This window comes from Budorcas taxicolor, chromosome 25, assembly GCF_023091745.1.
Source record: "Budorcas taxicolor isolate Tak-1 chromosome 25, Takin1.1, whole genome shotgun sequence".
Classification (NCBI taxonomy): Eukaryota; Metazoa; Chordata; class Mammalia; order Artiodactyla; family Bovidae; genus Budorcas; species Budorcas taxicolor.
Genome location: NC_068934.1, coordinates 12,741,617 through 12,764,707, shown reverse-complemented (window position 1 = coordinate 12,764,707; position 23,091 = coordinate 12,741,617). Strand labels below are relative to the sequence as shown.

General features: G+C 43.4%; 1 protein-coding gene across 2 annotated transcripts in view; it reads right to left on the bottom strand.

The window, feature by feature from the left end:
• DLG2 (discs large MAGUK scaffold protein 2) overlaps nucleotides 1-23,091 on the bottom strand; it is a 1,427,480-nt gene that overhangs the window by 67,364 nt on the left and 1,337,025 nt on the right. For both annotated transcript variants that reach the window (XM_052662441.1, XM_052662442.1), the window contains one exon: nucleotides 8,723-8,899. In XM_052662441.1, coding sequence (XP_052518401.1) covers nucleotides 8,723-8,899 — 177 coding nt within the window. The remainder of the gene's footprint in view (nucleotides 1-8,722; nucleotides 8,900-23,091) is intronic.

The following is a 23,091-nucleotide window of genomic DNA, read 5'->3' as shown; positions in this document are numbered from 1 at the left end:
AGTGGGAAAAGTTCAAGGAGAATCTCCCAGACAGAAGGGAGGCACAACATGTACCATGACCTGAAGTTATAATCAAGCTAAAGACTGCAGGAAGATTCTGATACAGTGTACATACAGCACCGGGCCATGAGGCTGGGGAGCTGGTGGGGCCTCCTTTATAATAGAAAGGGGATCCCTCTACACTAAGGGCATGGGGCTTTCCCTTGGGGAATCCTCGCAACTTATTAAAGGCTACAAAGCCAAGAAATGATAGACTACACTAGCATTTTAAATAAGTGACTCTGGGGGAGGAGGAGGGAAGAACAGTGGGAAGCAGGAAGCCTATTAAGAAGCTATTGCCATAATCCAGGCAAGAAATGATGAGGAGTGATAATGAAGTGGAGGAGAGGGAAGAGTCTGAGAAACATTAACAGAATAAAGTTGGCAGGTCTTGTGTCTGTTTGGAGGATGGAGTTGAAACGAGAAGCTCGATATTTCTCCAATTTTCTTTCTGAGCCTCTCTAATTAGGCATGATCATTCCATCCTCTAAGCCACACCACACTTGTTTGTCTGTCTTTGTCGGTGTTATCTCTTGTTTCCTTCTGTGCTGTTTATTTTGAGTTGCACATAAAAGGCTCTATGTTCCTCAAGGGCAACTCCACATATGACTCAGAGTATTACAGCAAGGCCTCAGTAAATTTTAACAGCTGAACTAAATTAATACTAATTGCATTGTTTTAGCATCACTCTTTATTTAAATATGGGTAGGTCTAATTTCAAAAATGGGGTAAGAAAAAAAGAGAGGAAAAATCCCTGAATCTACAGAAACTTTAAGGGTTTATGAAATCTAAGCTATTCATAGATCAATAATTAACAACATACTTCTCTTTGAGAGTTATTTTGTGTCTCCAGCTGAAACACATTGAAGATCAGGGTTTCTATAGTTACAGAATGGAGTTTCAGAATATATTTATTTTGGTATGAGAGTAGAATATTTGAGTGGAAACAGATGAGCAAAATTCTTCAAATCTAACCTCAGATATTAAAGCAGTATGTTCCACCGAGAGGTTCCACCGAGAGTTTTGACCTGCGCCCAACATACAACGGTTGGGAGGAGAGCAAGGACGACTTCACATAAGGTAAGTAGCAAAGTGCAAAGATGCTCACTGTGAAAATGTCTGCTCTGAGCTTCTTCAGCTTTTCTCAGTTTTAATCCAAGTGCAAATGCTAATCGGTATTCATCTCTTTGGGCCCTTCTGAAACTGCTGTTACAGCCCCGACCTCCTCCTGGCTTCTCTGTGTTAACCAGCCTACTTATGGGAAACACCAGTCCCTCAGGGGATACCAGAATGACACACAGAGAGTACATGGTTATTTGATTAGTCTATGGAAAATAAATTCTGCATAAAGTGAGAGAGCTCACATGGGCCCCAAACATAAATGAGGCTGAACTCATTCTCTTCTAAGAATTGCTCAGATAGAGCATTCTAACATTTCCCCCTTGGTTTCTAAGTTCATGCCTTCCATGTTCCTTCAGAAATGTTTCTATTAGCCCATCTTAGTGGTTCATCACTTAAATCTTAAAACGAGTTGCAGAGACTAAGTCAGATGAACAGGCAGACAGATACAGACACACACAAACACACCTAATATGTGATATGGTTTATTACTGATCTTCAAACAAGCAACGAAAAAAAGTTAAACAAAAAAAATTAAAGCCTTACTGTAGGAGTGGCAGATTTTGGTTCACTCAAGAAGGAAATCAGAAAGCTTTGATTTCTACTTGGGGTGGAAGTTTCATGAGTAATAAAGATGATGATATAAGTGGTAACTGAAATTTTAACATATTATTATTAATGAAAAAGTCCTTCACATTTACATCATTCATTTGGCCCTAACAATAACCAAGTGTGGTATTCTCAGTCCCATTTTATGGCTGGAAAAGCTAAGACTCAAAGCTTCCTAAATTAGAAAATGGTAGAAACAGGGACTGAACATGTATCTCCTAACAGTGTCTGACCACATGCATTCTGTTTGGGAAACAGTATTTAAGGACCTTCCACACTGCCCTTACCAAGTGAGAGACTGTAGAGGGTCACCCACAATTCAAGACCAATATAGTTCCTTAGGAGTCAGGGCCTACTTTCTCACAAATGATAACCACCCTCCTTCTTTGCATCCCAAATCCTGATTGTCCTGAATTAAATAAACCATAACCAAATTCAAGCATTGAGTCACTGACATAATACCTGTTTTGACAGGCTGGCCTCAAAACTCAGAATAAATTTGCTTTTAGCACTGAAATTCAGGTTAGCTAGATGTCTATTTGCAATCTGACATCACAAACACTGGATTGATTTCTCTCCTCAGCAGTCTTTTCACATTTATTGCATCCCCAACCATAGTTGTTTTTCCATCCCAGAGGCCCATGCTAATTGCTTCTTGGGGGTCTCTGCAAATCTTTTCTCCTGGGTTGCAAGGGGTGTGGCTTATCTTTTTTTCCTCACATGTCTCAGCCCTGTACTCTCTCGTAGTGCTTATTGGGATGCATGTGGACAGTTTATTGTCAAGATCAGTTAGGGCTGAGAGATAGGTCCCTACATAATACTGTGCTTTTCTGAGCATCAAAAGCTCAAAATTTGGAGAAAGGAAAATGTATATCATTTGAGTAAGCACAGAAGTATTAGATGCATGCTAACCACCTTACCTATCTTATCTATAATCGGCATGATAATCCAGGGTTTAAGATGAAGCTGGGCAGATAGTAGGTGCTTAATCTTCGTTGGTAACTGAATGAAAGAATCATCGAAGAGGCTTACTGGTTCTTGACCTGGATGTGACACCTAAGGCTCAGAGAGTTGAGTGACGTGCCCAAACAACCAGTGTTTCTGAAAAAAAAAAACTTGCTGACCATTTCCTGACTTTTTTCCTTGGTAGGAATCTATGTAAAAGTGTAGCATCACCTTCTCTGTTCTACTAAGTGAGACTCCTTGGGCAGAAATACATGATGTTAAGAACCATAGATCTTTACCTAAGGAATTGGTGGGTCACTTGTGTGGAAAGACTGACTCGTGATGAGAAGGACTGACATACTTCTCTCACACTCAAGAGGCAAGCAATTAATTAGATTGTTTAAGCAGAAATAATCCCCTCCGCCCTGGTTTGGTCACTGACCAAAATACTGAAAACTTAAACAGGATGGCAAAATTTGAGCAATCAGTTCTGACATCTAGCATCTCCAGGGAGCACCAAATGGCCATGCTTTAATGAGCCCAGCTGTCTTCCTCTGTTCCTTACCCATCTCCCATCTGGTGTTTTCAGGTTCCCGCCAAAGACACAATGAGGGCAGGCCTGCAGCAGTGGATGGTCAGAACAGCATCTGGGGCTGGGTATCGCTCTACCTGCGCCCCCCCAGGCCCCGCTGCAGGGAGGACTGAAACACCATACAGGTTACTGGCCACAGGCTTGCAGGGAAGCTAAGTGAATGAACACTTCCTCAATGCTAGCTGCAAGCTGCCATCTGAGAGCCCAGGCACTGTGGGGCAATGAATAGAGACTTGGGTTAAGAGACAGGGGAACACATCCCAGTTTGGCTCTTCAGAAACTATGTAATCTCAGAAAAGAGAGATTCTGTGCTAACAGCCCAGGTTTAGAAATCACACAAATATGCACTGGAATTCTCCATCTGCCACCTACTAGCTCGGTGACTTAGGGTAGGTCACTTAACCTCTTAGGATCTCACGTTTCATGAGACTGGTGAAATTAGGATATTAAGACAGGCTTGAAAAATTATGGTGAATATTAGATAATACTAAAAATGGTTAGTATAGTATTTGAAATGTATAAAAGCTTCTTACTTGTCAAGGGCTTCTAGTATACCGTTGGGGTGGTGAAAAGCCATCTAGTCTTGCTACGGAGAGACCTAGGCCAGTGGCTGACTGTGCATCCTTGGGGAAGTTACCTGACTTCTCTGATCTTCAGTTTCCTTATGAAGCTTTTGTGAAGATTAAAGAAAATCTTATATTTGAAAGCACCGGCACAATACATAGTCTATCATCATACGGAATTCACTCCTCTGTCTGCTGCCCTTCCTCTTCCCTTGGTACCTGCTATGGACTGAATGTTTGTGTCCACACAAAATTCATATGTTGAAGCCTCAACCCCAGGGTGGTGGTCTATGGTGGTGAGGCACTGGGAGGTAATAAGGTCATGAGGGTGGAGCCCTCATGAATCAGATTAGTGGCCAAAAAGAAGAGACAGGAGAGAAAAGAGCTCTCTCTCTCTCTCTCAGCCACATGAGAAAATAGCAAGAGGACTGTCTGCAAACTAGGAGGAAGGGCCTCTCTCTGGGAAGCTGAATGGCTAGTGCCTTGATTTTGAACTCCAGAACTGCAAAATATACATGTCTGTTGTCCAAGTCACCCAGTGAATGGTGTTCTGTCACAGTAGCCGGAACTAAGACAGCACCTTTATTTACACTATAGCCCCTGTCCTCACCAGGGTACTGTGCCATAGTTACATGCTGGTCCCACAAACACCGGCTCCAGGCAGTGATCTGATAACAGCACTTGGCACACTGATGGCGCTCATGCGGTGCTTGCTGAACTGAGTTTTGTCAATTCTTCTTTCTATAATGTTGGGTGGCAGGAATTGCATATGAGCTAAGAGTGTTACAGCCTGGAATCAAATCTCAGTTATGCCATTTATTAGCTGGGCAATTTCAGGCAAGTAAATGAACCTCTCTCTGCTTCAGTCTCCTGGTTTGTAAAATGAAGGTAATTATATTACCTTCCCCATAGGATTGTAATGAGGTTTAAATAAGTTAATTAATTATAAAGGGCTTACAACAGTGTCTAGCATGTTCAAGGAACATTTATTTAAATAAAATTTATTTACCAACTTCAAAAAAGAGAGAGGGAAAAGGCAATGATTTTCATACTCATCTTATGGTTTCATTGAAATGATTAAATGGAATCATCAATAGAGTACATTTTTATAAAGGCTAAAGTCATACACTGATGTTATCCATTATGAAATTTTTCCAAACTGGCTCTAGGAGCTGAACTATAATTCTTCTCTGGCCTCTAACTGAAAAGGGGCCAGAAAGGAATTAAGGATGGAAAAAAATAACCCTAATCTAATAATAAATCATATGCATACCAGCAACCATTTATTCTGAGCTATAGTTGTAAGACGCTGAATGCAGTATAAAATGAGAGTACCTCCTTTAGAAGCTAAGCATTAAAGAGCAGCCCTAGGGAAGGCTCATGACAGGTCTTAAATTGCATTAAGGTAAGTGTACAAGAATGCTTTGTGGGGTATGATTATAAGTGATTTTTATTTCTTCTTGATACTTTTCTAAATTTTCCCATTTTCTACAATGAAATGTGTTACTTTTATAAACACATAAAACAATAACAGTAACATTTTTGGAAAGAGTTACCATCCTAAGGAGAAAATTTAATAGAAATTCATTTACAGCCATAAACACACACACAGATGAGATGGGCAGTACTGCACTCTTTATGAGCAGGAATGCAAATGTCAACACTAGAGTCATGAGGCACACTTCTCCAGGCCAGCATGGTGGTTAGGATGGTTTTCTCCTAAAATATTTGCTGCTGCTGCTGCTAAGCCGCTTCAGTCGTGCCCGACTCTGTGCGACCCCATAGATGGCAGCCCACCAGGCTCTCCTGTCCATGGGATTCTCTAGGCAAGAATACTGGAGTGGGTTGCCATTTCCTTCTCCTAAAATATTTGAGAGAGAGCCAATTCAAGAATGACCTCCAGCATGCAGAAAATTACCCAGGAGGACTAACACTGAGAATGTTCCTTGGGGGACAGTGATGTGCAATTGAACAAATGAAGGATTATTGACAAGACTGGTTAGAATCACAGAATCTCAGGGTTGGAAAGTGACAGAAAATTATGTAGCTCAGCTGTACCACTCAAAGCTTGCTTCCCTTTAATTATACTTAGTGCCCTTGAATCTTCTATTATCAGAATTATCTAGAGGGACATATGCACAAATACAGATCTCCAGATGGGCTGAATCAGAGTCACTCTGTGTGTCAGCGTGTGTGAGGGAGAGAGTGGGCGTATCTTAAGTTTCCATAATGTTCCCTTGGTGTCAAAGCCGTTATTCTCATTCACTGTCTTCCCAGGTAATCCATACCATCTCTGCTGCTGCTGCTGCTGCTAAGTCACTTCAGTCGTGTCCGACTCTGTGCGACCCTGTAGACGGCAGCCCACCAGGCTCCCTGTCCCTGGGATTCTCCAGGCAAGAACAATGGAGTGGGTTGCCATTTCCTTCTCCAATGCATGAAGGTGAAATGTGAAGTTGCTCAGTCATGTCCGACTCTTCACGACCCCATGGACTGCAGCCTACCAGGATCCTCCGCCCATGGGATTTTCCAGGCAAGAGTACTGGAGTGGGGTGCCATTGCCTTCTCCTATACCATCTCTAGGCAGCTCCAACTACTAAAAGGATTTCCTTAAAATTACTTGAAATCTCTTTCCAGACAGGTTTCCTTCTCCACCCCATTTCTACCCATATTCAACAAGATGGCTCCTTCTTCTACAGAACAGCCCTGCAGACAGCTCTGATTAATCACATCAAAGCAAACCAAAATGCTTGCTGCCTTATTTTTCAAAAATAAATGGAAGTGGAAAAACAGAATATATACTACTCTTGGGAGTTACTGCTTCAAATTCAGAAAACACAAAAAACTACAAACTCAGAATGTCCTCTCAAAACAACGTCAGGTAATTATGCAGGAGCCCAGAGGCTTGGATGGTAAAGAATCTGCCTGCAATGCAAGATACTTGGGTTCAATTCCCAGGTTGAGAACATCCCCTGGAGTAGGAAATGGCAGACCACTCCAGTATTCTTGCCTGGAGAATTCCATGAACAGAGAAGCCTACTGTCCACGGTGTTGTAAAGAGTCAGATGTGACTGAGGGACTAACATTTTCACTTGTACTTCCAGTTTAGAGAACTGTCTGTTGGTGGGAGATCCACAGGCCCAAGCTTAGAGGGTGGGGACAGAGACAGTCACGTTGCCCCGCTCTCCTCACATTCACCCTGGGTTGTGTGGCCACCAGCAGGAAAAGACGAGGGACCAGTCTTCTCTGAGGTTCAAATGGCCCACAGTTACTCTTGGGGAGAGTTTCCATCTTCCCACTGTGGTTGGAGCTACCTCAGTCACTGGGTCACTTTGTGTACAGCAGCATTTGAATGCTCAGTTTCAGGAGGATTTTCTACAAAGGTATTTGGGATGTTTGGATTCGAGGAGGCGGCCCTTTGTGGCTTGAGAAAAGTTAGTGACTGTTTTGAATAAACATTATTCCTGACTTTGACTTCATACCATCTCATCTTTAGGGAGCAGATCATTTGTTTCTCAGACAGTATCTTGGTGCCAAGAGGATACTCATGGGAAGAAGAGTTCCTTTTTAGTGGTGATGGACAGAAGCTGCTGGGAACAGATGAAGGCCACAGTTGTTCTGAAGTTTATTGCTGCCTTTCAAGAGCAGAGTTGAGGAAATGCTTAGAAGAGAAAGAACATAATCTTCATTTTCTTTTCTTTTGAACTTTTAGCTGTATGTTGGGGTATAGCCAATTAACAGGGCTTCCCTGGTGGCTTCTGCATGCCGGAGGCATGGGTTCGATCCCTGGGTCAGGAAGCTCCCCTGGATAGGGAAATGGCAACCCATCCTGGTATTCTTGCCTGGAGGATCCCATGGACAGAGGAGCCTGGAGAGCGACAGTCCATGGGGTTGCAAAGAGTCAGACGCGACTGAGCCCTAATGCTTCACTTCATAGCCGATGAACAACTGTGAGAGTTTCAGGTGAACAGCGAAGGGACTCAGTCATTCATATACTAGAACATAACAGTCTTGACTTAGGAAATATATACAGAACTAAATATCTGAGTGGAAGCTGGTTGGGGTGGCGACCAGGAGTAACTAAAGCTGTAAATAAACCTCTGTAAATCCACTCTTTGGAACTCGCCAGATGTTTAGCAGCTCACAGCTCAAGTATTTAATTTTGTTTTGTTTTTTCTCCAATGAAACTAGCTTTTAACTTTTTTAAATTGAAGTATAGTTGATTTACAATATTGAGTTAATTTCTGCTGCACAGTGAAGTGGTTCAGTTATACACACATATACATTCTTTTAAAATATTCTTTTCCACAATGGTTTATCATAGGTTAGTGAATATAGTTCTCTGTACTAGACAGGACCTTGTTGTTTATCCTCAAGTATCTGATTCTGGTTTGGAGTTTTTTAAAGTCTTTTCCCATCAATGTTTGGACAGAATACAAAGCCAGAACCTTAGCTTTGAAAATGTTCTATTTTACTTGTCTTTAACCTGGACTTTCTATAAAGTAACCCAGTAAATGATGAACCTCTGGAGTAACCCCTCCAAGTCTGTAAGTCAGCATACAGGCTGATAAGCATACCCCTGACCATATGAAAGCCGGCAAGTTTTAGGAAGGCAGAATAAGCAGATCCTCTTTCTTGCTTTATGCCGTATCATGGGTACCAGTGTGGGTAAAAACCTAACATGAGAAGAGTGAGAATATTTAATCTGTGTCCCCGACCCCGCTGACAATTTCTGTGCAGACTGACTAACCCACGCAAACACATCCTGGGAATGGTCTGCCACGTCTGCATCTCCCCTCCCCTTCACACCCCCGGGGAGGTGAACAGCAAATCCTCAGGATCGGCAGGCCCTCCTTACCTCCGCTTGCTGGGGATGACTCCCATCTCTTCACTGTCGCCCTCCAGCGTGACCCTCCTGGCTTGCCACCACTCGTCATCAGAGGCGTTGATAACGTGGAGAATATCTCCGTATTTAAAACTAAGTCCTTGACTTGGCAGCCCACTGTCCTTGCTTTTGTCATAGTCAAACATGGCTCTGGAAGAAATGACATAAGAGAACAGTGTTAGGAATCTCTGGCAGCTCAGATCTTGGATTCATCATTTCGATTATTCACTCTTGTCCTGAGAACCCACTGGCCGCTGGGTAACCCCTCCCAGGACTAACCCCTGGAATCCCAGTCAATGATCCCACTGCTTTGGTCACAAATCAAGGTTACTTCTTACTTCTCCTGGAGGTTGCAAGGGCAGCCCATTAGGGCCCTTAACCTGGTGTTCTGCTCACTGGTAGATGCCAGACTCCAGGGAGAGGAGAGAGAGGAGGGGGAATGGGGAGTTAGTGTCGAACGGGAAAAGAGTTTTCATTTCAGAAAGGTGAACAATTCAGGAGATGGATGGTGGTAAGAACTGCACAACAATCTGAATGCACTTAGTGCCTCTGACCTGTACAGTTAAATATGGCTAAAATAGTATGTTTCATATTATGTGACTTTGCCACAATAAAAAAAAATATTAAAAAACCCTGGGATACTGCTTCTTGGAGATCGTCACAGGCAACAAGGTGACAATGGAAGATGGTAAAGGTAGGTTAGGACCTTACTGAGATTTTTTTTCTCTCTCACTACAATCAAATTTTATAAATCACTATAAAGAAGGAAATAATGCAGAGAATGAAGGGCATCTTTCTGAATGCAGCATTTTGCGTGATGGACAAATCTTCTCAGATGGATCAAACTACTTCCACAGAATACCAAGCCTACCTCATCATTGCATTTATCACTCTGAATTGTAATTCTTGCTGTATGTATCATGTTTTCCCCACTAAAGAGTCTTCACTGAGACTTTGCTAAGCCTAACACTGCAATATGCATGACTGGTCGGGTAAAGGAGTTGGAAGCAGAATTAAATGATGACCAAGACCTTAGCTCTTGCCCCCGAGCAGCTGACAGTTTGTCCCAAGTCCTACCCTGTCCACCTCTTCCTCTATCTCCCACCAACCATCGCCACACACACACCACCTGCGATTTCCCCGGAGAAGCAGGCGTTGCCATGTTCCTGTTTATTTCCCCTTTGATTCTATTCTAACAATTTTCTTAGAGTGTAGCCACTATGCAAGCAAAGCTAGCTAGACCTGGTGGACAGATTTGTCTAAAATCACTGAGGACTGAGTGTGATTCTTTTTCTTTCTTTTCCCCCATCTCATGAAAGAAACGTCACATCTACTGTTGTGGCAACCCAACTGAGTTGAAGGCATCAGCCCTCAAATACTGCAGGAAAAGCTGAATTACTTGCAACACAGCCCCTTCTTCCATTAACTCTGTACCCAAGTGGTGGAATATGGTGACGGGGGGTGTCTCAGCTCCTAGAATGACTCATTTCCACCTTAACCATCTGCATCTTCCTTACCAAAGACTTCACAAAACCCTCGCCAGGAAAAGGGGGCTGAGAGGAGGCAGAGACCCACTCCTGACTCTGTCACTTCTCTGGCTGGCTGATGAGACGCAAGTTAACATTCCAGAACCACAGCTTTTTAAACGCATAATTAGTCCAATAACTATATTCACATGGAGCTGCTGTGAGCTTTAATGAAATAACATACTGGATGCATCCGGCAGAATACAGTCTAATAGTGGCTAAGAAAACAGACTCAGGGGCCACACTGTTAGGGCTGTGTTCTGGTCCTGGTACTTCTCTCTTACAAGCCATATAGCTGGTAGCCCAGGCACACTCCCAAGTCCCTCTGAGGACTCAGTTCCCCCGTATATAACATAGTGATGCCAGCAATGGAGATAGCAGCGCCTCTATCACGGGATTGTCCTATGGATGAAACGCTGCCTAACGTGATGCATGTAAAGCATACACAAAAGTGCCCACACACAGTGACAGTCACTAAGTGACAGTCATTAATGAACCATACTTCATGGTTCATTAAGTATGAACCGTTGTTGCTGTTGTTATACACCTCCTTTCCCCTCTTGAGTGTATACTTATAAACATCCTTTCTATGGGTTCTACTCTGTGCAAAAACAGACTGGCATACCAGTCCCGAGACTGCATCCCCAAAAAGGCCTGCTTACAAGGATGGCCCTTGGCTGACATTTGGGAACTCAGCTTTTGGGAGGCTTCTTTCCATTTCCTATTAAGAATGGCTTACTGTGCCTAAACTGCTTATAATAAACAGGATCATTTAAGGTGAACACTTGCCTTTCCTCTGGGAGCCTGGAATTGTGGCAGGTGTCAGGCAGAGAGGGCGCCTGTGTGAGCAGCCCCAAATACGATCCCTGGACACCGAGTCTGTTAGGAGTGTCCCTGGTAGACAACGTTCTACACCTGTTGCCACAGTCAATCGCTGGAGGAATTAAGCCTGTCTTTCCTGACTTCACTGGGAGAGGACTCCTGGAAGCTAGCACCTCATTTCCTCTGGATTTTCTCTCATGCTCTTTTCCTTTTGCTGAGTTGAGTTTGTATCCACTTTCTGCAATAAGTCATAGTCATGAAGATGAGAGTCCGATAAGCCCTCCCAGTTGGGAGTTGTCTTCAGGACCCCCAACATGCACTCCATAGATTGGAAACCATATTCACATACACTTTCTCATTTGTGCCTCAATCCATTCCCAGAAAGAAAGTACAACGGATACAGTACTTAGTATCCCCTTTTTACAGGTGAGGGTCATACCAGGTGAGGCCCCCTCCAACTAACACAGGATACGTGGCTTAGAGGCAGCAACCTGGGGCTGGAGTGTTGGTCTCTTGGTCCTAAGTCCTAGTTCAGTGGTCTCCACCTTGCCCCCTGACCCCACCCCAGTCTGGGAGGTGGTGAAGGTGGTGACAAGGGGGCAAGGATGAGAACCATGATGACAAGCACTATTCATGCCCACGTTAGGGGGCCTGGCCGTTTGTGTTCACTGTCCTACATTTGACATCATAACAACCTGAATGGTAAATATTAGTATCTCTGTTTAATAGACGGGAGAGGAGGTTCAGGAAGTTCAGAAACCTGTCCCAGGTCACAAGTAAATGCATGGTAGAAACTGAACCTAGAATAAGGCCTGACTCCAAAATGCACATCCCTGGTTATTTTATTACAGTGCCCACGACTTGGCTGTACCAGGAAATTCTAATCTTCCCTTCAGAGCTGACCACCTCTTCTCCCCCAGATCCCTGAAGTTCCCTTATGGCTCAGCTCCTGTCCCTTGTATTCCTTATCTTAAGGTCCCCAAACCTCTAGTTTGGCTCCAGGCTCTTCTGGATGTAAAGTGTGAGGACTGGAGGTAGAAAAGCCATCAGGAAAGCTGGCAGGTGGTGGCCAAGAAGGCAGGCTCTAGGGTTAGACTACTTGGGTTTGCAACTTCTGAACTGTGATCTTAAACAAGGTACTTAACGTCTCTGGGTTTCAAGCTTTTCTTAATTATAAAATGGCTTAGTAATAACACCAGCCACCTTGAAGAGCTGTGGTGAGGATTAAATGAAATAATACATGTGAAGTATTGTAACACAGCCTGGCAGTAGCAAGTGCTCAGTAAATGCTAGCTAATACTACTATGATAATTATTCTGAAAAACGCACTGGGATTTGAATTCCAGTTTCTGGGTCCCAATTGTGCCACTTAGAAGCTGTCTTATGGACTGTGTACAAAGATATCTAAAACTCCTCTGTATCCTCAAGACCTAGTATAGCGCTGGGTACAAGGCAGACCTTCAGAAAGATCTATGGAAATATTTTGGATGATCTTTGAAAGCCCCTGGTGACTCAGACTGGTAGAGTCTGGCCTGCAAAGCAGGAGACCTGGGTTTGAGTCCCAGGTTGGGAAGATCCCCTGGAGAAGGGCATGGCAACCCACTCCAGTATTCTTGCCTGAAGAATTCCATGGACAGAGGAGCCTGGTGGGCTACAGTCCATGGGATCGCAGAGTCCAACGCAACTGAGCAACTAACACTTTCGCTTTGAAAGCTCCATTTCTTTCAAGTCTCAGTGTCCCGGTCTGTAAGGGGAGGGCAGCAGAAACCAATCCCAGAGGTCCTCAGCAGCCGACCCACTCGTTCTACTGAGCTCCATTCTTGTCCCAAGTTGTCTTTCCAAGAAAACATTTACTTACTTGGCTGCGCTGGGTCTTCGTTGCAACATGTGGGATCTTTGGTTGCAGCAGGGGAACTCTTAGTTGCAGCATGTGGGATCTAGTTCCCTGACCAGGGATTGAACCTGGACCAGCGTTGGGAGCACGGAATCTTAGCCACTGGACCACCAGGGAAGTTCCCCCAAGTATTCCTGAGGGGGGATTTCCCACCCTTGGGATCAGCAACACACTCCATGAGTTCTATTATCTTGGACAAACTGCCTCTCTAGGATCCCACTGATTCAGACTTGCCAGGTCCCTAAAAACAAGCAGCTGACACATTTCAGCAGCTCCTGGCTCCTTTGGATATGAATGGATCATCACATCTGAGGAAGAGGCTACAGTGCCCCGTCACCTATTTTAAAAAGTGATAAGCTGCTTTTAATTTGCTTTATGTGCTAATTCATCACAGCAACTTCTATAAAATGCCATTAAGACGCACACTTTCCACCCAGGGTGCTTTTAACAAGTTCATTAGACAAGTGGAATTAGACATGAATAATGCAACGGCTCTCCCATCCCTCCTGCCCCTCCTGCATTTCAACATGTGGCGGCCTCTTGCCCATCGGGGAAGTGTAGGCACGGAGGGGTGAAGCAGATGCTTGTCCTCATGGCCAGCCAACCTGGCTGTGGAGAACTAGGTACCAGACCGAAATTGTGCTTAAGTGTCCCACAACGTGCTGCTACTGCTGCTGCTAAGTTGCTTCAGTTATGTCCGACTCTATGCGACCCCACAGACGGCAGCCCACCAGGCTCTTCCGTCCCTGGGATTCTCCAGGCAAGAGCACTGGAGTGGGTTGCCATTTCCTTCTCCAATGCATGAAAGTGAAAAGTGAAAGTGAAGTCGCTTAGTTGTGTCCGACTCTGTGCGACCCCATGGACTGCAGCCTACCAGGCTCCTCTGTCCATGGGATTTTCCAGGCAAGAGTACTGGAGTGGGTTGACATTGCCTTCTCCACCACAATGTGCTAAAGACATTCTATTCATTGTCTCCCTCAATTTGCTAGGTTTGAGCCAGCATACCAGTTACACACCAAGCTTTGGAGAAAGGAAAGGTCTGGGTGTTAAAGTCCCGACTCTGTCATTGCTAGTTGTGATTTTAGCTCTGTGGCTTAACCTCTTAGATGACCTTTAACCAGAGATGACCATTCTCTCATTGATCAAATGCAGATAAATGATGGCACAAACTCACAAGACCATTATGGAGATACTGCTATGGCATGGTGCCTGTAAAGTTCCCAAGACCTGCACAGAATGAATCCCCTTCGTTATTATTTCTGTTAACAATCCTGCCATGTAAGCGTTTTGGATCTCATAAAAGAAATGAGAGTCAAAGTGCTGAAATGAAAAAAAGCTAGTAAGTGGCAGAATCAGGGTTTAAACAAGACAGATGTGTCTGAATCAAAAGCCTGTGCTCTGACTGCAGAATTCAGCTTGGAGCTCCTGATCAGGAATGCAGTACTTAGATCTCATCCCCAAAGATTTCATGATCAATGGATGATTGCCTTGACGCTGACACCGTGGACTAGACATCAGGAGAGAGGCGCATGCAGTTTACTGAGCACACACTCAGTTCTCACGCTGCCCTGCAATGTGTGTTTTAGCCTTGTGCTGCAGATGAGGAAACAAACTTCGATAAATTAAGCAACATGTCCAGGGGTACATGAGCTATCAAGGTGGGTTTCAGCTGTTATGCCCTATGCCTTTGTTCTTTAAGATGCTTTGGGGAAATAAGGTAAATTGACACGTGGCTGATGTTTATGTGTCTCATTGCAGGTCACTCTGGGGCATCTTCCTCATCAATCCCCAAGCTCCTTCCCTGAGAGTTAAGTGTCCTTCTCGCATACTCTGATCTCATTCTGCTTTGTGCTTTTTAACATTTGCAAATTCTATTTTGCATGAGCATGGGGATGGGGAAGGTTCACATTCTTCCTAGCCCCAGAATCTACCCCATAAGAGATGATCAAGAAAAGTTATTTTCTGTCATTCAGTCTTTCACCTATGCCTGCCATAGGTAATTCTTTTTTTTTCAGAAGTTTTTATTTATTTTTTTTCAAATCTTAATACATTTTTTATTTTTTTATAAATTTATTTATTTTAATTGGAGGCTAACTACTTTACAATATTACATTGGTTTTGCCATACATCAACATGAATCTGCCACGGGTGTACACGTGTTCCTCATCCTGAACCCCCCTCCCTCCTCCCTCCCTGTACCATCCCTCTGGGTCATCCCAGTGCACCAGCCCCAAGCATCCTGTATCCTGCATCAAACCTGAACTGGTGATTTGTTTCTTATATTATATTATACATGTTTCAGTGCCATTCTCCCAAATCATCCCACCCTCTCCCTCTCCCACAGAGTCCCAAAGACTGTTCTATACATCTGAGTCTCTTTTGCTGTCTCACATAAGGGTTATCGTCACCATCTTTCTAAATTTCATATATATGTGTTAGCATACTATATTGGTGTTTTTCTTTCTGGCTTACTTCACTCTGTATAATAGGCTCCAGTTTCATCCACCTCATTAGAACTGATTCAAATGTATTCTTTTTAATGGCTGAGTAATGCTCCATTGTGTATATGTACCACAGCTTTCTTATCCATTCATCTGCTGATGGACATCGAGGTTGCTTCCATGTCCTGGCTATTATAAACAGTGCTGTGATGAACATTGGGGTACATGTGTCTCTTTCAATTCTGGTTTCCTCAGTGTGTATGCCCAGCAGTGGGATTGCTGGGTCATAAGGCAGTTCTAGTTCCAGTTTTTTAAGGAATCTCCACTCTGTTCTCCATAGTGGCTGTACTAGTTTGCATTCCCACCAACAGTGTAAGAGGGTTCCCTTTTCTCCACACCCTCTCCAGCATATATTGCTTGTAGACTTTTGGATCACAGCCATTCTGACTGGTGTGAAATGGTACCTCATTGTGGTTTTGATTTGCATTTTTGATAATGAGTGATGTTGAGCATCTTTTCATGTGTTTGTTAGCCATCTGTATGTTTTCTTTGGAGAAATGTCTATTTAGTTATTTGGCCCATTTTTTGATTGGGTCGTTTATTTTTCTGGACTTGAGCTGCAGGAGTTGCTCGCATAGGTAATCCTTAAAATTCAATAGTTCACTTGCTTTCCCGTAAAGGCCTGGGCAGTTGGGAATAACAGGTAAGGAAGGCCTGAGTGACACCCAGCATGGGCCTTCCTGGCTTTTGTAGGAAATGACAGACATATGTGCCCCATTTCTGTCTCTCAAGTCAGAGCATATCCATCCCGGGTGGAGGGTTACATCCAGCTCTGTACCGATGACTTCTCACATCTCCTTGAGGAGCCATACACCACCCCTGTGGATGAGTCATCACGCCCAAACTTAGCTCTGTCAAGGGCACTTATTCTCCCATCCATCTCAATACTAAACTTCCCCCAGTAAAAACGGTGGTGAGAACCACCACCAAAATTGGTCTAGTGGATAGGAACAAGCTAGCCTCTGCCAACCCTTGTTAAGAGGCCATTGACCATGATGCTGCTGTTTATTGAATGGCTGCTGGGCACATAGTAAACCTACAACATGTCAGGTGCTGTTCTGGGTATTTATTATCTGTGATTCAAAAGATAACCCTTAAGAGTTTGGAATGGTCATGTACACACTGTAATATTTAAAATAGATAACCAACAAGGACATACTCTATAGCACAGGAAACTCTTCTCAATATTATGTGGCAGCCTGGATAGGAGGGGGTTTTGGGGGAGGATGGATACATGCATATGTATGGCTGAGTCCCCTGTTCACCTGAAACTATCACATCATTGTTAATTGGCTATACCCCAGTACAAAATATAAGCTTAAAAAAAAAAGGCCACTTAAAATGCAAGCGTTGTTCCCATTTTACAGAAGGGTAAATACCTTCTATGCCATGGACTGTGGTATCACATGGGTTATACCACTTAATCACTAATAACCTAGTAAGGCAGGTTTATGTTCTTTAAAGAGACTCTTCAACATGCCAGTGTTTCCTTTTATGTGAGGGGGCTATTGGGAAAATGCCAATCTCTACTGGACCCAAGGCACCAGGCAGTCACTGTCATGACGGAAGATGGAACTAATTGGGCACCAACCAGAGGTCCTCACAGTCTGGGCTTCTGCACAGCAGTGGCATTTTGATCATGATGAGGGAGGAAGCATCATTTCTGGGGGCAACAACTCTCTGTCTCTCTGTTTCTCCTGAGTCTCCAGCGCTCCCAGTTCCCCAAGGGATGTGGCATGAGCCGATTTCACATGTCTGGAGGTCTGCAAGTTGATCATTTCAGACAACTTATCGTCAGAGTCTCCAGGAACAGGGCCCATTCCAGGCTGCCATCTCTACCAGGGTGTCCTATCATCTGTCAGGTTGGTTTACACAGCAGCACTGACCGACAGGCCCCCCATCGGAGGGAAGCAGAGGCAAATCTGTACCTGCACAAAGGCAGGCTCGACAGACCACAGCGAATGGCACTTCAGTTTTCAGGGCTGGGTGAGGCGGAAGAGATTAATCATCTTAAAACCACTGTCTTTCCCCCCAAATGCCATCAGCTGGCTACTCAGCAAATGAAATATGGAAAAGAAGAACATGACTAGGATGAACAGTTCACGGTTTATGACAGTTCTAAGAGCTCTTTATGTTCTGGCCTTGGTTTGTCAGACTGAGATATATTAATCAAGATATTCAGAAAGGCTGACAAAGCCCCAACTGCAGCCTTTTATTTCTGATCTGACCTAAAAACGCAGAGCAAACTGGTATCTACTTTTTAGGGCCTTAGTGTCACAAATTAGTAAGCTTGCAGTGTATGTGTGCTAAGTCACTTCAGTTGTGTCCAACTCTGTGTGACCCTATGGGCTATAACCTGCCAGGCTCTTCTGTTTGTGGGACCTCCAGGCAAGAATACTGGAGTGGATTGCCATGGAAGAGAAAAAGAATATCCTGATTTGGAATTTCTTTATTGCTGATACACAATTATCATCTAAATATTTAAATTTATATACAGAATATTTAAATTTGTATGTCAAGATAGTGAGACCTCACATAGTCCTAGGTTCAAATAGTGGCTCTGCCAGCTAAGCAGCCATGTGATTTTCATGTCTGTACCTCCATCTCCAGAGGTATAAAATAAAGGGCAAGAATCCTTATCCAACAGAGTCCTTAAGAGAATTACATGTGTCAGACTTTCAGTACTCACTAAGAGCTCTAGGTTTGTTCACTGAGTTTAAAATCTAATCTTCTTCCCTGTAAATTCCACCCCTCTTCTAGTGTTGCTCATTGGAGTGTAAGTAAAGCAACCCTATCTCTGCTTTCTAAAAACACTTTAAGTATTTACTGATTGACAAGTGACACCAGCTGATGTGATGCTGGGCTTAGAAGAGGGTGTTGGAGAAAGTTCATTTGTCTCATGAGCAGATGAAAAAGGGGAGAAAGACATCCAAGAATAGTCCATACAGCTACCCCAAATCCTTAGTGGTAGTTTATCTAGATCAGTGATGAATTAACATACCACAAAACCAGACTCCTGGATAATGACTTCAGCTCCACCAATACTGAGTTTCTTTGTTTATGAAATTCAGAAAACTGTGGAAACTACCAGACTAGACTGAAGCAAGAGAAAATCTGGAGTTAGGGAAAACTTCACCTCAAAATCTCATATATATCCATGAAGGCTCCTATTATCACCTATTGAGAGAGGGCAGTTAGAGATGACAGAAGATGGTTCCTTACTCACCTGGGGAAAAACACTGAGTTCAGGATTGATTTAATTTACATGCATGAGATAACAGTCATTTAAATATTGAAAGCAACATTATTTACACAGTGCCTATTATGTGCCAATCATTGTTTTTTGCTGAGGACTCAGAAATACACAAGAGGCTTGCTTCCTGTCCTCATGGAGCTTAATATTTGGTTGAGGATACCTGTAAGGGGTGGGCTTCCCTGGTGGCTCAGACAGTAAAGAATCTGCTTGCAATGAGGAAGACTAGGGATTGAACTCCAGCCGATCCCCTGGAGAAGGGAATGGCAACCCACTCCAGTATTCTAGCCTAGAGAATTCCATGGACGGAGGAGCCTGGTGGGCTACAGTTCATGGGATTGAAAAGAGTTGGACATAACTGAGCAACTAACACTTTCATTTTTCATGAGTATGGGGTATATTCATTCGGCTACTCATTTATTCATTCAGCAAATATTTATTGAACATGTACCAACGATGATTCTAGGAACTCGGGGTCTATCAGTGAATGAAAACAAGACAAAATTTCATGACTTCATGGAGCTTATATTCTAGTAAGAGAAGATGGGCAAAAAACAATAAACCTAATAAATAATCAAAGAGTATATTAAGTTAGGAGTAGCTAATTAGTGACAAAATAAGTTAAAAATAGAGCAAAGTAAGAGGTATCAGGATTTTGAGATGGGGAAGAATTGTGGTGGTGGTTAAGGCTGCATTTATAAATAGGGAGCTCATTTTATCTTTGACAAAGGAAGCAAAAGTTAAAAAATGGAGAAAAGACAGTCTCTTCAACAAGTGATGCTGGGAAAACTGGTCAGTTACGTGTAAAAGAATGAAACTAGAACACTTTACACAAAAATATCTCAAAATGGATTAAAGACCTAAATGTAAGACCAGAAACTATAAAACTTTTAGAGGAAAACATAGGCAGAACACTGCCTGATATAAATCAAAGCAAGACCCTCTATGACTCACCTCCCAGAGTAATGGAAATAAAAATAAACAAATGGGACCTAATTAAAAGCCTATGCACAATGAAGGAAACTATAAACAAGGTGAAAAACAGAGCCCTTAGAATTGGAGAAAATAATAGCATCTGAAACAAATGACAAAGAATTAGTCTCCAAAATATACAAGCAGCTCACGCAGCTCAATACCAGAAAAACAAACAACCCAATCAAAAAGTGGGAAAAAGACCTAAACAGACATTTCTACAGATGGCTAACAAACACATGAAAAGATGCTCAACATCACTCATTATTAGAGAAATGCAAACCAAAACCACAATGAGGTATCATCTCATGCCAGGCAGAATGGTCATCATCAAAGTCTACAAGCAATAAAGGCTGGAGAGGGTGTGGAGAAAAGGGAACCCTCTTACACTGTTGGTGGGAATGCAAACTAGTACAGCCACTATGGAGAACAGAGTGGAGATTCCTTAAAAAACTGGAACTAGAACTGCCTTATGACCCAGCAATCCCACTGCTGGGCATACACACCGAAGAAACCAGAATTGAAAGAGACACGTGTACCCCAATGTTCGCTGTAGCACTATTTACAATAGCTAGGACATACAAGCAACCATTGGCAGACAGATGGATAAGGAAGTTGTAGTACATATATACAATGGAATATTACTCAGATATAAAACGGAATGCCCTTGAGTCAGTTCTAACGAGGTGGATGAACCTAGAGCATATTGAACGGAGTGAAGTAAATCAGAAAGAGAAAGACAAATACTGTATATTTACTCATATATATGGAATTTAGAAAGACGATACCAATGATCCTACATGTAGGGCAGCAAAGCAGACACAGATGTCAAGAACAGACTTTGGACTCTCTGGGAGAAGGCGAGGGTGGGCTGGGTTGAGAGAGCAGCACTGAAACGCGGACATTGCCACATGTGAAGCAGATGACCGGTGCAAGCTTGATGCGTGAAGCAGGCGCCCAAAGCTGGTGCTCGGGGACAACCTGGGGTGGGGGGGTGGGCAGGGAGGAAGGAGAGGCGTTCAGGATTGGGGGACACATGTGTACCTGTGGCCGAGTCATGTTGATGTATAGCAAAAGCCTTCACAATATTGCAGTTATTTTACAATTAAAATAATTTAAAAAATAATAAATAAATAGGGTGCTCAAGGTAGGGCTCGTTGAGAAAAACATCTGAGGGGAGGCTTGATGAAGACAAAGGAGTTGGTCATGCTGGGCCCTGAGGAAAGTGTTCTAAGAAGAAGAAACACCTGGTGCAAAGGCCCTAAACCTAGTCAAAATCGGGCATAATAGGCAATATCCTGAGAATTATCGTGAGGTGCAACAGGATGTCCGAGCAGGAACCCCCGGAATGTGTTCAGAAAGGAGTTCATGAACAAAGGAATGATTCTCCCAGATCTATCAGCCAAGACTTGGCAGCACCGCCCCCCTCCCCCCCCCGCCCCCCCGCCCCCCGCCACCCAGCTGAGCAGGCATGTCCCTAACAGGAACCCCGCTGCGGTAACAGTGATCTCACGTCCTGAAGGCTCTACGCTCTTCCCTGAGCCTCTCCACTTGTGGATCTCTCCTGGGAAGCAAGCACATGAGCTGGGCCACGGAAGAGCCTCCCGTCTTCTCCGGGATACATTCTACTACAACTCACACACTGCAGATGGAATTTTTCAGCCAAGAATTTTTCTTAACGTTGTTCAAAAAGTTGAAGCATTAACCGAATATAAAGAAATAAGCATAAAATCATTCAACGAATTTCAATCTAGTCTTTGAGACTCGTGACTTTCCTGGAAACCCTCTGAGCCTATCCATTCCCCTCTCTGTGCCAGGCTGCAACCTCGTACCTGGTCATCTTCCTGCACTTAGCAGGTGGCATCTTAGTTGATTGGCCCAGGAGCCTATGTCCCTGCTGGACAGCTCAGCCCCTCAGGATTAGGACAGTGTCTCTTTTGTCTTTGTGTCTCTCCCACAGAGCACAGAGGAGGAGGTGTTCACAACAGGAGGCTACATTGAACTGGATCGAATTTGAAACCCACATTCTGTGATCCTGGGAGCGTGACTTCACCTCTTTGGGTTGCTTCATGTGTAAAATGGGATTTAAAATACTGTATTTTATTAATTTTAAGATGTACCCTTTTTTCATCCTCATATCTCAAAAGTTAGGATGTATCCTACCATCAATGCCACCTTGTATCCATAACTTAATGGACAGCATCTTTGCTTTCTTTGTGACACACATGTGCGTCTTACAATCAGTGACAGTGAATTCAGCGAGATTCACTGAAACGTGGTAGGAACCATCTGACAGTTGTGAGAACTGATGAATTAAGGATGAAAGGCCCTCCATATCAGTATATGCACATATATACACATATTTATCGCTATTGTGTTGTTATTTATCATGGGTCAGGTAGGGTCACCCTGCCTTTCTCTCTTCTTCCTGTACACATTTGCAAACCCCTGTGGTACTCTCTGCTCAATGACTGCAAAGTGCTGTCAGGCCAAATACTGTGCCATAGCCTGACTTGCTCAGGAAGTTCTTTCCAGCAGTTCTGCTTAATTGAATGAAACGTCTACAGGGAATGTCCCAGCCTTGGCCGGTAGTGCAGGAATTTAGGGAAAGAAAAAGGAACTAACAATATACAGAATATTAGTGTTTATACTTTTAGTATTTACAGATTCTGTGAATATTGTTAGAATTCATTTCAACAGCACAAGCTTTTAACTTTAGCACTGAAGTCTCCATGCTAGAGCATTTTCCATGCACTGCATGTTAAGTTATTCATTCATTCATCTATTGAACACCTACTACACACCAGGCACCAGGATAATGGAAAGTATTGGCCAGATCTGGGAGACTTCTCAGCTGTACCATCTACTTGCTCTGTGGCTATAGTCAGGGTCCTTAAATTCTGTTTCTTATTGGGTGAAGACTAATTTCTGCCTGCCATGGGCTGAACGTTTGTGTCCCCAACAAAACGTGTATGTTGAAAACTTACCCTCCAAAGCGGGTCCTTTGTGGGGTGATTAGAATTAGATATGGTCATGAGGGTGGATTAGCACCCTTAAAAGTCATGAGAGACTTTGCTTTTTCTTTCTTTCTCTACCATACAAGGATATGAAGACAAATTAGGAAACTGAAACCCAGAAGAGGGCCTTCAACTGTGCTGGTGCCCTGATTTCAGACTTCCAGTCTCCTTTCCTCTGATGTTGATAAGTCTGTGGTTCTTTGTTGCAGCAGCTTGAACTGACTAAAGACACTCCCTATTAGACGCTGTTGGGTTGAAATGAGGTAACATATGCAAAACACCATACTACAATATGGTGTCTCATGCAGAAAACGGCAAGAATAATATGTACTGGCACAGAAAACTATGTTACAACTC